General features: G+C 35.4%; 1 protein-coding gene across 2 annotated transcripts in view; it reads right to left on the minus strand.

Moving 5' to 3' along the window:
* Window positions 1-16,317, minus strand: part of NFIA (nuclear factor I A) — a 331,843-nt gene that overhangs the window by 50,475 nt on the left and 265,051 nt on the right. The window contains exon 7 of one of the 2 annotated variants that reach the window (XM_014075939.2): window positions 9,779-9,907. The exons of the other annotated variant lie outside the window; for it this stretch is intronic. Within the exon in view, the coding sequence (XP_013931414.1) occupies window positions 9,779-9,907 (129 nt within the window). The remainder of the gene's footprint in view (window positions 1-9,778; window positions 9,908-16,317) is intronic. 2 annotated transcript variants of the gene reach the window in all.

Here is a 16,317-nt window from a genome sequence, read left to right on the forward strand (position 1 = left end):
AAATTAGCTATGTATTATACGATAGAAGAAAATTGCATGATAGAATAAAGAAAGGATATTAATGGAAAAAAGAAGTATGAATCAGGATTAAAGTATTAAACTAGGAATTTAGAGACTCAAGTTTAACTTTCTTGTCAGTAAGATAAACTGGATGTGAATCTAAGTCACCACTACTCAAGCCCCTTTTACAGAATTGTTGAGTGACTAAAATGATAAAAGAAAGAAATCATACACTCTACGTAGTGCCAAAAATGTTCTAATAGTCAGGCAAAATCAGTGGATATTTGGACAAGATGACAAGTCATTTTTTACAATAGATTAAATGATTTGACTTGTAAGTACACTTTTTTGCTTAGGCCTGGCATTCATATTTTACAAAGGAATTAAGCATTTCCTTTTGACTTTTGAGCCATGTTGCGTACATAATTTGATAAAAAGTAAGGTTATTCCCATAATTAAATGCAGATGGTAACATCTAAAGTACAAATAGAAATCCTGGCGGGAGAATGGGGGTTGTAGGCAAATCTGCTTTGATACTAAAAATGGCATCTTAATGGAATTGATGAATCTGAATGATATATTGCTGTTATGCTATTAGAGATCTACTTCCCAATTCAAATATCAGTGTTTCTCTTCCTTCCCATTCTGGAGATGGTAAGATGACACTATATAAACACTGTTAAAGCTATAGATGCATGGTACAGTAATTAATTTAATGTGATTTATGGTTCTGTCAATATAAGAAGTTGGAAATCCTGTGCCTCAGTGCTTTAAACACGAGTTTTGTATTTAAACATTATGATGTATCTTAGTGGGTAGAGCTCTGAAAAGGATAGAGAAATTAGTGTAAAAAAAACTGAGTACAAAACACTAGAGTTTATTACACTATTTGATATTGATGGGCATATCAAACAAAAAATATGAAAGTAAATATGTCATCATGGAACAAGCTAAATAATGTAGTCAGGAAGGGATAATTTTTGTTATTATTTCAGAAATACATAAAATCTTATGAATGTATTCAAATGCCTCTCCTGCTCTGAATCAGCCTTTTTTTAAAAAAAATAAATAAAAAGTTTATACAATGAAGAAAAAAAAAAGAAACTAAAAAGAATATAAAAAATGAACACTGACGAAAAAAGAAAAATATATGGAGTAAGATATAGAAAAATATCACTCCCTCCACACAAATAGAAATAACTTAACACTTCTGATATTTCAGTAAAAGATCTCTTCTTCATATATCACATTTCTTTATTAGTAGGCAAATTAGAAAAAAAACATTATTCAGTCCTAATAAGCAAATGTCCATTAAGAGCTACCAGGAATAATAACACATATATTTAATCAAATGAAATAAATCAGTTTTATATACTTTTCTTTCTGTTATCTATAAACAAATCTTTAAAGCTTTGCCATCCAGTCCTAGTAAAAAAGGTCATTTAAGAGTCAGAAATACATATATTTATTTTCTTTCAATTTATTTTTTAAAACTTGATTTTGATACTTTTAAATATTGTCCCAGAACTTGATTATTTATCATTTTCTCTTTGTCTACTCTCAGAAATTCTTCACTAGTTTAACATGATTCATTTCTAAATTTAAGATAAGAAAGCTATCCAAGTCTCTCTTCTGATTTATTATTTGTATGTCCCCTTTGATTATTAAGACATCAGCAAGTTTCATTTATAAATCATTTTTGTGGTTTACACTTTTTCCTATATCATTCTTGTAACATGACAGTTTTAAATCCACTTTCAAATTGCCTTCAATCTCTTTTTTGTACAATGAAACCATTCCTTTTCTGTCATCTAGTTTAAATCTATTTTTATAGTAGCAGACAACCTTAAGAATAATTTCTCAGTGCGTTAGTCTCAAATATCCTTCCACAGTCAAATAACACTATTCAATTGCATTAATATCTTCTTTACTTGTAATCTTTAGTTTTCTTTGGTTCCCTCTAGTCAACTTTCAAAATCCTTCTTACCATATTTTTCCCTAATCAAAACATTTTCCCACAGGAGGATTTCTTAGCTAGTTTCAAAATCTTTATTTGAACATTTGAAACAACCCACAGCTAATATTATGCTAAGTTCCTCTAGCCTCTTCGTCTATTTATAACTTTCCAAAATCAATATCCTGGTCACCCTTTTACTGTTTACCCAAAAATAAAATAAAACCTCTTTGTAAAGTCCTTAAACATGCATATAACTTCTTTCATCAAGGATAGAAGGAAAGACACTACTGTAATACAACTTTCCCTTCTGAAGGAAGGTTAACACCCCAAAAAGCCATTAACAATTTCCTAAGGTGGTTGAGAAAGGAAGTATGCAGACTTAAATGAGATAATTTCTCCCTGGTTTCCATAGTTCTTAAAATCCACTGGAGACTGCTGTTTTGTAGAGACTCCTTGCAGGGAATCTGTGTATGGAGTACATGTGGGAGATCCTAGCCCTCTCCTTGCTCTAGAAAAATTCTGAGGAGCTGATCTATTCACCTGCTCCTCTTCCTGCTGCACCCATTGGCTACCTTCTCTGCAGAGCAATCTTTAGCCTACCACTGCTTCCCCAGAAGCCAGTCCTGATTCAGCCGTATTTTTATAATAGGCTGAATCAAACTTTAAATCTAGGTTCCCTTAGTTAATCACCCTCATTCCTCCCTCTGACACTTTTCCCTCTGGGCATTTTTTTTGTCTCTTAAAGGGATTAAATGGACACATCATCTTGTTGCTCTATCATGTCCTCAGTGGAGTAGCATATTAACATAATTTATCATAGGAGAGGCTACTCTAGAAATTGTTAGCAGAATAATAAATTAACTCAGCATGGTGCTCCACACACATCTATCCTTGTGCAAATTATTAGCGTAATAGAGCTTTTAGTTATGCATTTATCTGGAATTATTGAATGGTTGCACATAATGATTCTGAACACTGACAATCCTTTACGAGATAATCTTAGTGGGTGGGCTTCATTGTTAATTTAGACTAGTAATCTTTTAAACTGTTCACTTACATTTAGATTAACTAAATAAGCTACTTCTTTAAATATTTCCTGTGTCATAGGGCAACTCTTTAAAATCCAATAAAGGTAGTACTTTAATTATACGCTTCTTGACTTTTGTTTAGTTCCAGTTTTAATTATCTGCAAGCTACTTGCTAACGTGAGTGGCATTCAGGAGCAAGAATGTGCCACTTTAAATAGAAACCCTAAATAGCTAGTCAGGTTAATTTAATGAATGAACTATACAACAGCTTTCAGAGTATCAACATATCTTTCATTGTTAATGCCTGAAATCCAGTGGAGAATGAAGCATATAACTATTAATTAATTAATTAATTAATTAATTAATTAATTAATTTTATTCCACCTGTATTAATTCAAAGGTAACTCAAGCTGGCAAATAATATGTAATATCCCTTCTTCCTTCTCTTTTCCCTATCACTTGTGAGGTGAGTTGGGCTGAGAGAAAGTGACTGGCAAAAGTCATCCAGCTGGCTTTCATGTCTAAGGCAGGACTAGAACTCACAATCTCCTGGTTCCTAAGCCAGCACCTTAATCACTACACCAAACTTTTATTTGAATATTGACAAACATAAAAAAGAAAAACCCTTTTCATTTTGTTCACTCTAATTGAAAGCTTGAAAATCTAGAGTAAGTTTACACAAGTCTTTATTTTAAAACACAAAGGAATATTTGCACCATGTGTCATCTACTATGAGTGAGTCATTTCTAAACTACATAAGCACATCTGACATTTGTAACTAACCTATAGTCTTTCACTGAAGATACCTTGAGGTGCCATGAAAATTGAGAGCAGTGGATGGTAAGATGTCTCCACAAAGCTCTTCGTAGAACAAGTATTGGCTGCACCCTTTGCCTTCTTACTTTCTTTAAGAGCCACAGCTTCCTAACAGTTTAATTCACACCTCTTGGTACAGCAAAATCCTTTTATAAATGCATCTTTAGCTATCTGATGTTTTCCAAAGGAGATAGTTTTAAAAATGAAAAATAGGTTTAAAATATTACAGGCCTTCCTCAAAGTTTAGGTTCATACAAAGTTCCTGTTAAATTAAACCCCATTCTAATTTACTAAATTATTGGATTTATGCAAGTTGAAGTTTAAATTACCTGATAATATAACAGTAGGTAATTAATAATTACCTACTATTAATTACTATTATGCATCAATATATAAAATATTTTATGAAAGAAAGAGATCCCTGCCCCAGAGGGATTGCAAACTGAATATCAACACTTTGGTGGGAAATACAGGTAGTCCTTGACTTACAACAGTTCGTTTAGTGACCGTTCAAAGTTACAACAGCATTGAAAAAAGTGGCTTATGACCATTTTTCAAACTTATGACCGTTGTAGCATCCCCATATTCATATAATTTACATTTAGGTGCTTGACAACTGACTCACATTTATGATAGTTGCAGTGTCCTGGAGTCATGTGATCCCCTTCTTGACAAGCAAGAAGGGGGAACCAGATTCACTTAACAACCATGTTACTAACCAAACAACTGCAGGAATGCACTTAACAAATGTGGCAAAAAAGTCGTAAAATGGGGCAAAACCCACTTAACAAATTTCTCACTTAACATTAATTTGGGGCTCAATTGTGGTCGTAGGTTGAGGACTACCTGTAAAACTACTAGAGGAAAGGAGAAGATATAGACAAGGATAAAAAGGATAAAAAAGAATATGAGTGAGTTGAATTACAAATGTTTTGTTTCACTCTCTTAAAAAAAAGATATTGATAAGAGTAAGATCAGAGATGGCAACGAAGTCTAAGAGAGACAAACATATCAGGAGAGATTGAAGAACTGATTATGTACAGCAGAGTTGGGATATGACCGGTACACCCTGGTACCGGTCCAGTGCTCCGGAGGGCCCATCCGCCCGGTATTTGAGCCGACCGGGGCTTCCACGCATGTGCATAGATGATACAGCACCTGCGTGACTCTCAGCCAAGCAGCTGGAGCATTGTGGGTGGTAAGTACGCATGCGTGCGCTGCGCACGTGCATGTGGTGGACCCCGGCCCTGTTGCACCGTACCGGTTGCAACAGGATCCGGAACCCACCACTGATGTACAGCCTGAAGGACAGGAGAGAAAGTTGGGATATGATTGCAACTTTTAACTCTATTAAGGGTGTGAATAAGGTTCTAGAAGGCAGCATTTAAATATTAAGCAAGAATCAAGAACACGGGGCATAACCTCAAACTGACAGGAGAGAAATTCAAAAGTAATGTTAAAAAAGTGATAGTAGAAGCTTGGAACCAACTTCTAGCAGAGAAAGGTCAATCATCAGTTAGGATAACATGTTTAATTTTATATGATAACACATGTCCAACATCTGACAAAAATTAAATCAATAAAAATAAAATAAAAATGAATAATAATAATAATAATTAAAATTAATAAATGCATAAATTTAAAAGGAAAAAAAACCCTCAATGGACCACTAGATACTACCTGCTAAATATCTGCTGACCTGGGACTGTTCAGGATGAAAGGATTCAACTGAAGTTTATAGGCTTTTTTTTACAATCAGTGGAAGTTTGTCTATTCAACAATGAATGCAATGGTGGCAATCACAGAAAAATGGTCATTTTATAAACGTGAATGGATACCATTCAGAACCATACATGAATGTACATATGAACACATGGCCAGGAAAATGCATCCCTGTAATATGTCATGGACACAAAGAACACACTACAACATAAACTTAAAAGACAAAAACAGTAAATGTGGTTCTTGCAAAACAAGCTCTTTACTTATTAATTCTCTTTTTTTTTGGCTCCCACAGTTTTTCCCTTTCATTCCTAGATTCTTTTGTCTTTTTATTGATACAATATATATTCAATACAATGGTATGGTGCAATGGGCATCCACCACATGAACGCGCACAGCGTGTGCACACACGCACAGCGTGCGCATGCCTCCTTACCTCTTGTGACGCCTCTGCGAGCTTCCGCAACAGTCCAGCTGCTCAGTGGAGCATCGTGCAGGTGCTATGTGCTCCGTGCGTTTGTGCGGAAGGGCCGAAGAGCTCAAATACAGGTAAGGAGTTCAGGTGGGCAGGTGGGCCCTCCAGAGCACTGTACTGGAATGGTACCTGATGCTCCGGGCAGGCATTTATTGCCATATTGATCTAGTGGTTAAAGCACCCGTACATCCGTACGGGGCATCTCGCCTGCAACTCACCCCTTTTATTTCTTAAGGAGATTTATGGGTCAAATGAATACGGTGCCAGAGGTATTACTACCGGTAGAAATACAGTTGATGCTGGACTAGCTATTATCTTTACAGTACACTCTATTCCCATTTTTTGATTATAAGGATTTTAAAAAAATTAAGAAGTCATATGGAGCAGGCTGAGCAGCATATGATAGGTGCCAAGGAAAGTTACCATGGCAGGCCTCACATGGGGAATCTCAATATTACAGTTTTCAGGAGAATATCTAAAATATAGCATTTACTAAGTAATATAGAATTTGTAATTTCAAGATTTTTCTTTATGATAAATACAGTATATGTTCTCTATGTTGCAATAAAGATTTTACAGATTTTAGATTGCATTCAACTTTCATCCATACTTGCTTTGTTTCCCAGATAATCAAATTATTCCAAATCCACGGCTTCTTAATTTTATTGCCATATTGGTCTAGTGGTTAAAGCACCAGGCTAGAAAGCAGGAGACTGTTAGTTCAAGTCTCACCTTACTCACAGAAAGCTAGCTGAATGACCTTGGGCGAGTCACACACTCTCTCTCAGTCCAACCCACCTCACAGGGTTGTTGTGGAGAAAAAAGGAGGAGTATGGTATGTTGGATATGTTTGCCACTTCGAGTTTTTTGTAAAAATAATAAAAGTGGGATATAAATAATCAACTGAATGTGACCTCCAAATGTGCAGCAATTACGTGGACTAATTTATTATAAAAGAGTATTCCTGAAGAAACTTGCTATCCACCCACTCACCCACCCACTAGGAAACTGAAACTTCTTCTTTGCCTGCAAGTGATGCTTTTCTGTTTTTCTTTCAGCTCACCAGCTGTATCCTATCAGAAGTTATACAATCTGGATGTATATAGTCAATCTGCACACGTCACAGACTTCTTTGCATAAATTTGCTTTGCACAGAAAGTAGCTGTTTAGTCTACAATAGTCTGTGTTTTGTCCATTCCTTCTGTATCATCCATATAACTATCTTTTCTCTGTCTTTAATTCTTATCTGCTCATGTTGAATAGTAATCATGGGGCTCTTCATAATTTAAGTCAGCTGTCTTTCCAAATCTAATTTATGGGCAGAATATAAATGCTTGGGTGGAATTCATGATGGTTGAAACCTCAACTTGAATTTAAGGAATTCAACTTACCTGACAACATATTAAGACAGCAGCTATTGTTAGTAGTCTAAATAGGTACGGTACTACAGTAGTGAGTATTGCACCCTTCCCCCAAAGACTCTAATGTTTGATAAGAAGAGTCAAAGATGCAAAAACATAAATCCTACCTTGTTAAAATTTCTGGTCAAGGTTTCACCTTATTCTTGTTTAACAATGACCTATGTCTAGATTTGCTGAATAAGAGAAGTAATGCAGACTAAATTCAGCCTTTCTTAATTGAATTGGGGGCCAGAAATGCAGCTTAGGCAATAAAGGCTTGAGGTGAGTTTGCTCGACTCAAAAGCTGCCTTTGAAGTAAAAAGTGGTTTTTCACATCAGTGCTCTAGGAAAAGTGTGACAAGATTTTCCATTGGATACTTTTTAAAAAAAAAATTAAGATTTTTCTTAAAGAAGCCAGCCGTCAAGAGCACTAATTCAAGAAATCTGGCCAAAGGCAGATCCATAATAAGCCCATGAAAACTGAATGAATATGCGCTCACATGTTTGCAAAAATCAGTTAGCTGTAGCAGCAATGATCACAATTCATTTATTAAATTTTTATGCCACCTATCACTAATACAGTGACTCTGGGCAATTTACAATATGATAGGAATGCTGGAAAGATTTTAGCAACCAAGTCATATGGCAGCTTTAAGTTCAACAGATTTTAGGAGCTAAAGCTTAGTCAATCCAAACAAGTGATTTCTTGTCTGTGAAAGCTTATGATATTATGTATTTATTAGCCTTTGAATTGCCATGGGACTGCTGTTTTTTCCCCAAAATATACTCTGTTATTCTTAAAAAAACTTGTCATCTTTTTCAAGATCAAGTGATCACCCTATCTGGTTTGCATGCAGTATCTTATTAGCAATGGCAATAGTATGGAAGCAATTCCTGTTGAGAGTCTAACTTATTCAAATTTCAGGATGAGACTCTGCAGTCAGCTGGTCTACAGCTGAATATACTGCTAATGTAACTCTGATATTATGAATACCTTGCTATTATCACCAATTATAAGGTTGTTTTTAAAGTGTATGTGGATTTCCCAGCAACTGGCTACATGATTAACAACCAATTAAGTGCAACTAGCTCTCCAGCAGAATGTGATTTTGTTTTGAAAGCTATGGGAATTACTCAGCCAAGTTCTATTGTAAGCTTAAGGTTTAGTTATAATCATTTACAACAAGCATTTAAGAATGATACCTATACCTAATTACCTGAAAGAATTTTCCACAATAATAAGTCTGAGTAGACACAAAACCAGCTTTAAGGAAAGCTTTAAGGAAAATATTCTCAACTTTTCTTATTTTTAAATGTGAATCCTAGTAATTTATGTATATACAATTTATATATTTGGAAAAAAAAACAATACTGCAATAGGAGGAAAATTATGTCACAAGTATCTATTTTACTTTGTCATTTTAATGAGTATATTTATCAAGAGTAAAAGATGTGTTCCATATGCCCCGTAAGGAAATAAATAAATATATTTTCAAAGTGAAAAACACTAACACTTTAAGCAAAAGGAAATCAAATGCATCTCCTTTTTCTACTACAGTATGTGGTGTGGTCAGTGCAATTTTTCTTTTATAAATTAAACTTTTGAAACTCTACATCTAATTATTCATCCCAAGGAAATGAAGAGTCAGTTGCTTTATTTTAAGTCATAAAATATTCTAACAAACAACAATACCAAAATACTATAAAGCGTCATCACGTTGCTGTCACGTATCGTGACTTTCCTCCCCTTTGCTAAAACGGGGGTGGGCATGGCAGTGCGTGACACATATGGTCTGTGGCAGTGATGGGATTCAAATAATTTAACAACCGGTTCTCTGCTCTAATGATTTCTTCCAACAACCAGTTCACCAAACTGCTCAGAAAGTTAACAACCGGTTCTCCCAACGTGGTGCGAGCTGGCTGAATCCCATCACTGGTCCGTGGGCTGTGAGTTTGACACCCCTGCTATAAACCATTTTAAAAGACCCATAATAATGATGTTAAAGACTTAGAGTGAACACTACTTATTAAAAAATAAAATGACATCTAGTGGACTGCTGAGGATTTAAAGCTCTGTAGCAACAGAACAGAATGCCACTTTTGCTGAAGCAGACACAAATTCCTGTGTGTCCATCTACAAATACAATGTCTATCTTTCCAAGTCATAAAGTTTCATTGATTAGCTAGAACCCACTTAATCCTGAGCCTTCCATGAAGCAACCTAGGTTCAAACGAGGGAACAAAATTAACAATCCTTTGTCTACTTTTGGTTCAAAAGCCACCACACTGGTGCCCAAAAGAGGAATGTTCTCATATATCCCAAACTGAGGACAAAGGTGCCATGGAACAGGAGCTCATGGACACTTTGGTAAGGCCTCACCTCTGGGTCCTGTAATGACAGGTCGATGATGCTGGGTGAATGCCGTTCCAAGGGAGGAGGTCTGTGAAGGCGAGGGACTGCTGAAACCAGACTTCTCTGACTTCTTTAATGTAGTTGGCGATGGCAATCCTGGCAAGAATGATTGATACGTGCAATTTAATAATGCTAGCTCACAGAAAAAATGCCTATGCATTTGGAAACTGGGTGCGAAAGCAAATAGATAAACTTAAAGGACAAATTAAACTGCATACAACAGCAAGCTTACTTTTATTTATGACTGTCTTTGGGAATAATGGGCGGCTACCGCCGAGGTAAAGAAAGGCACATTAAAATGCAGCCGTATTTTTCTTTTTAAATCTCCGAGGGCAGGAACTGGCACCTCATTCATTATCCCTCTTATCAAGTTCCATCAATAAATGCTACTCTGAGATGTGTTTGTGTTTTTAAGGGTTTGTTCTAGCATTCATTCTCTCTAGTTTATGAACAGGTATTAAAAATGGATCAGGGAAGTCAACAGAGTTCAGTGATTTGGAACCTCAGTGATGGGACTGTGAGAATGAGTAAAGCTTCTCTCTCAAGTTCCTGCTCTTTTCACAGTCTCTGAGAATTTTGATTAGTTTACAACAAATCAGCAACAGAATGAAGGCTGCAAAAGGTTCTGTAGAAAGCATTTCTGTGGTTGGAAACATTTTGTGGGAATGACAGTATTTTTGAACTTTTCTTTTAATTGCTCCCAACTTTTTATTCAGTACACATCTTGTATCATTCCCGGCAACTATGTTTAACTAAGCTTCATTCCACCACATCTGAGGGTATTGGATTAGGAAAGGCTGTTCTGGATAGCAGGTTAAAAGGTCGTTTCCCAAGTCAATTTAGCATGCTGTAATTTGGTGGTGGTATATGTGAGTGTGTGTGTGTATATATATATATGTGTGTGTGTGTGTGTGTGTGTGTGTGTTAGTTATATGTATACACACACACTCTCTCTCTCTCACACACATATATACATACACACACACACACATACTCTGTTCTCCTACTTAGTACTGACTTCTGGAAAAAAAATCCTTACTAGAAAAAAAAACCAACTTTCTAAGATACTGTACTTTTTAACATCACTTGAAATAAATAAGCTTTATAATAATCCGAACCAATGCCTTGTACCAAGCCTATTTGTCCACCTGCTCCAATCTTTTCTGCATGGACTGACAAAGTGACTTTACCAGAGCATTGTGAGAAATCACTAGAGGGAAAGGAGAACCACTGCCGTCCCCCACTGCCCGCCTTGCACATAGAGCAATTGCTGGATCACTCTGCCTTCTTTGTATGGAACAAAATTGTTTCAGTATGGAAAAGTAACTTATTAATTTTTTATTTTAAACTGTTGTATACAGTGACTTTACCACATAATCAACAGATGTAGAGACACACACAAAGTGTTAAGATGCAGGCCTAAAAGGTTAGAACAAAGCACGGGTCCTAAGTTCTATCTATCTATCTATCTATCTATCTATCTATCTATCTATCTATCTATCTATCTATCTATCTATCTATCTATCTATCTATCCATCCATCCATCCATCCATCCATCCATCCATCCATCCATCCATCCATCCATCCATCCATCCATCCATCCATCTATCTACATTCTCAACAGAGAATCATTAAAACTGCCGAGAATATTACCTGGCTCCAGCTATCATCCCTGGATGACATATTCGCATTTTGTTATTCAACTTCCTGTTTGAGGAAGTTGAGTAACATTCTCAGAGACTCTTCCCATCCTGCTTACATTTTTTTTAGACTATTGCCTTCTGGCGGAAGATACAGAACAATTAAAACTAGGACCACACGTCTTCTGAATAGCTTTTATCCCAGAGCTATAATTGCACTCACCAATGAACTAAAGGGAGCTAATGGACAGCACTACTCGGTCTGTTGTGTTGTTTGGGTGGTTTAGGGGCAGGAAATTTTTTGGTGGGTGAGCATGTGTTTGGGGATTGTTATGTGTGTTGGGCCTGGTCTCTGGGTGTTATGTGAATTTCGTTGTATGTATTGTATGTATAAACTGTGTATATATGTACAATGACAATAAAGTAAAGTAAATTATCTATCTATCATCTATCTATCTATCTATCTATCTATCTATCTATCTATCTATCTATCTATCCATCCATCCATCCATCCATCCATCCATCCATCCATCCATCCATCCATCCATCCATCCATCCATGCATCCATATATCTACCTCCCTAGCTACCATCTTTCTACTCATGCACCTCCAATTTCTAGATTTTCCAACCCCAAAAATAATTCTGGGTGGCTTTGCAAACATAACAATAGAGAAAATTACACACCCTGGCCCAATCACTCCAAGGGAATAATGGGAATTTGTATGGCATAGACTCTCCCTAGAGTCTATGCCATACAAACATTAGGTAGATTCAAAATATTGTAAACCTCTCCGTGAAGTTCTGCTGCACTTCATTATAAAGTTGTTTTAATGGACTTAAGCCATTTAAAACTCACTGAACTGAACAGTGCTTTATTTCTAAATAGACATGTTTACGAGTTCACTTTAATGTCAGAAGTTTTACTTTCATATGAGGTTCACTGTGTTCAAGGAGGTGTAATCTTAGCAATAAATGTTCTTAACACTGCTTTCTTAATATGATTATAACTGTATTAGTTCAATTGAACTCGATATAATTAAGTTGAAAGTTAAATTTTGAATTACAGAAATACAAGAATTACATTTTATAGTGTAAAAATAATGATCTGTTGGTGACGAGTAGCCCTCAAACTGCTATCCCTATGCAGATTTACCTGGGCAGAAACAGAACTTCATACACTGAGAACTGCTTCTGAGAAAACAGTTTCCCATTTCTTGATTATAAGCTCGGTGGTCCCTAACAACACACAGTTTTATCACATAGAATTTTATAAGAATTACTAAGATAATGTATGTGAAGTCATAAGGAAATGCATGCAGAGTATCAAATGCTAAATTATCAGTTTATTGCCTGTTTATTGTTATTAGCCATAACCAATTTAACCTTTTGAAAGAGCATTTAGCATAAATGGCTGACTTCGGAACAAACACATACAAAGATTAAAATCTTCTTCAAGCTGGACTCAACATCTGAGGAATGTATGGACACATCTGTGTAGTTTACTTGACAGCAATATACAAGAGATTTGTCACTGCCTAGTTGGTCTTTTTTTTTTTTGTACTGCCCAAATCAATAGGTACAAAACGAGAAGACCAACACATCATTTTTGGTATCTCATAATAATATTCTGTTTGTAGGTGAAATGAAAGGGCTTAGTAAAATACAGATGAGAACTTGTATGCAAGACTAAAAGCTCTAAGAATAATCTAAAATAAATGTTATTCTTCTAAAGTTATTCCAGACATTTGATAATGTCTTTTGTGAGAAATAGCTACATTTATAATTAGAAAAAACACAAAACCCGGGAAACTATTTTAGTACCCCTTGTTTTGTTAAGGTTGCTGATTATTTCTTAGCAGGGTCTCTTTCATTTATTCATCCTGCTAATTTAAATCAGCAACTGGTTTAGTTTCATTGTCCATCCGTGCTTAAACATTTATCTATCTGGAACAAACACTGCACATGAGACTTGCAAATGGAAATAAAACTTTGAATATTTAGTGGAAAATCAGACTCATTTAAAGAGGAAAGTAACTTCAAGAGGCTGAAAAGTACAAGTTCCACTAGCATATAAGGGATTCTGACAGTATATGAAAAGACTAAGTGATAAAAGTAGAGTAACAAAATGAAATCAAACTGACTAATATGCCATGTACTAGTGCTTTTTATTCAGCAGAATATTGTTCTACCTAAGCTATAGAACTGAACCAATGGTGCAATTGAGCCGGTTCTATATGGTTCAGGCGAACCGGTAGCAGTGGCAGGGGAAGGCTCTGCTCACCCACCCGAATGTCATCATGTCCCATTTCTGATGTCCTGCGCATGCATTGAAAGTCCTGTGCATGCGTGGAGACAGCGTGTGCACTCACATTTGCGAACCGGTAGCAAAGGTAAGTTGATTTCACCCCTGGATTTGAAAAACTCGAGAGAAGCCCCTTTTAGGCCATAACAGAAAAAAATGCCTGCAGATAAGATGGAGGCATATCCTCAAACCTTGCCTTTCTTTGGGATGAGCAAGACCTTAAATGAGGTATGACTACATGTGACTAAATGCCTTAGCAGCCTTTGTAGAATGAGATTATCGGGATGACTATATACTGCAATTTAGCCAAATAGAATTATGCTTTCTTTGTTGATGTGAAAAAATTATGGATGATGAGACTGAGTTGTCATGATGTTTTTTTGTTTTGTTTTGCCAGTTGTGCTTATATTCTAAGACATATAGTAGGCTGACTCTTCTCTGTAAGCCTACTGAGCATGTTCGTTTTTTTCCTCTTTCTGTTTCTGTTTGCCTGCCAGGAGGAGGTAGGCTAGGAACTTTACCAGAATGTAGTTATTAGCCAGTAAGTTTGTTTGTTATTTATTTTACAATAAAAATGTGTTTTCTTAGAATCTACCTCGAGTTTATTTGACTTAATTATAAGTCCAAGGAAAAACCACGATTCACCCCTCATCAAACACAGGGCTGAATTTCCAACCCTCACATGGGTTGGATCAGGAACCCATGTCTCAGAAATTTATATACTGCAATTCCAAACAGAGATGCTGAAGGCCAAAGATGTGAGGTAATTTAGTGACAATGAGTGTTGCATTATCAGTTACTTTGAATTAATTAGATCACTTATTACTTTCTTCTTTTGTACCTTTTTGATTATATTTCACAGAATAATTATATATGAGATTCTTATAGGAGTAACATAACAGTGTTATAAAATCTTAAAACGTAACTCTGTATTAAAGATCTCTGTAAGGGTTGCTTATATTGTGTCATCCAATTGTTTACTTAAATTTGACTCCCAAAGTTTCCAACAAGTAAGAATCATTTTTGATACTAATCTTGTGCAACAAATTAATAATTAATTTCCCAACATTGGATAGTGGGCAGTAAAGAGACTTTTATCTGAATTTCTGAATTGTTACAACATAGTTCCATGCTCCTCATCTGACTAGAAGTAATAGTAACTAATAGTTACTAATAGTAGTAATAGTAACTAATAGTAACTAATAGTAACTGAAGTTACACAGATACACAGATGCTTATGACCATCACTGTCTCACATGCTTTTCAACAGAAAGAAAATGTTCATTATAAAACAGAATTGTAGCCTAGCCTATCATAGTTAGGATGCTATGTTAATCACACAGGTAGCATCCATTTCCTGCTTTTTTGCTGGTAGTGGAACTGGCAAAAGGCAACTTTCCCTCCCAGATATTCTAGTGGTTTAGGATATAATCTGGAACAACTTTTGTTTTCTGTGAGGGGTTGAAATGGAAAAGTGAGAAGATGACCAAAGGCACAAGAATTTTTACCAGCTTGTACTGAAGGCAAAAAAACTAAGGACAATAAAAAAAGGAAAACATGCTTGCCAAAATGAAGTTATTTTAATGATTTTTTTGGCAAAATCTTTGAGTTATCAGAAGAATTTTAATGCCTTCTATTTGTGTAGCATAGCTACAATTCTTTCAAATACATGTGCAACACCAATTTGTTTTTATACATTCATTCTTAAGTTGATTAAATATCTTTATCACCATTTTCTACCATATAAATATTATAAAAATAATGCAACAATAATCCAGTTTCAGTCTATTGCATCATTATTGATATACTGAATAAACGAAAATCTAGCAAAAGACTGATATTTTAAAATTGTCATCTATTATGTCAATGTTTTCCCACCAGTTAACAACTATCAAAGCAGTAGCTCCAATATAAATAAAGACTAAGAGAAACTTAATTATTTTAAGTCTCTATATAAAGCTGACTAATTCAAAATTGCTAATTACAAATAAATTAAGTTGAGTTCTTGGTTGTTTTCTTGCAGACATTTCATTATCCAAACTAGGTAACGTCATCCCTGTTGTTGCTCAGATAGCACCAGAGACCGATCATTTCAACCCTGAGCTACAGTCTCCTTTGAAAAGCTGTTTTGATGACTTCAAAATTCAGCTGTTAATACCCACTTTTACCTTTATTTAAAAAATATTTTAGTTTTATTGCTCTTTTAAGAATATATAACTCTATCTATCTATCTATCTATCTATCTATCTATCTATCTATCTATCTATCTATCTATCTATCTATCTATCTAGTTATGAATTCTTAAAAGAGCAATAAAACTAAAACTTTTTTAAAAAAAGGTAAAAGTGGGTATTAACAGCTGAATTTTGAAGTCATCAAAACAGCTTTGCAAGAAACCTCAGCATTCTTACTAATTGTGTCCTTCTACAGTGGAGAGGTTTGGGGGAGACTCTTGCCATTAGGTATGCTGACTGTGGTGATGGATCCCAAGTTTATAGCATTTAAAGAGCATCAGTTTATTTCTTCCTGGTAGGCATCACCACACATCATTATATTATTTTCA

The sequence above is a fragment of the Thamnophis sirtalis genome, unplaced genomic scaffold (assembly GCF_051295495.1).
Source record: "Thamnophis sirtalis isolate CommonGarterSnake01/CBP01778 unplaced genomic scaffold, rThaSir2_p1.2 scaffold_7, whole genome shotgun sequence".
In the NCBI taxonomy this organism is placed as follows: domain Eukaryota; kingdom Metazoa; phylum Chordata; class Lepidosauria; order Squamata; family Natricidae; genus Thamnophis; species Thamnophis sirtalis.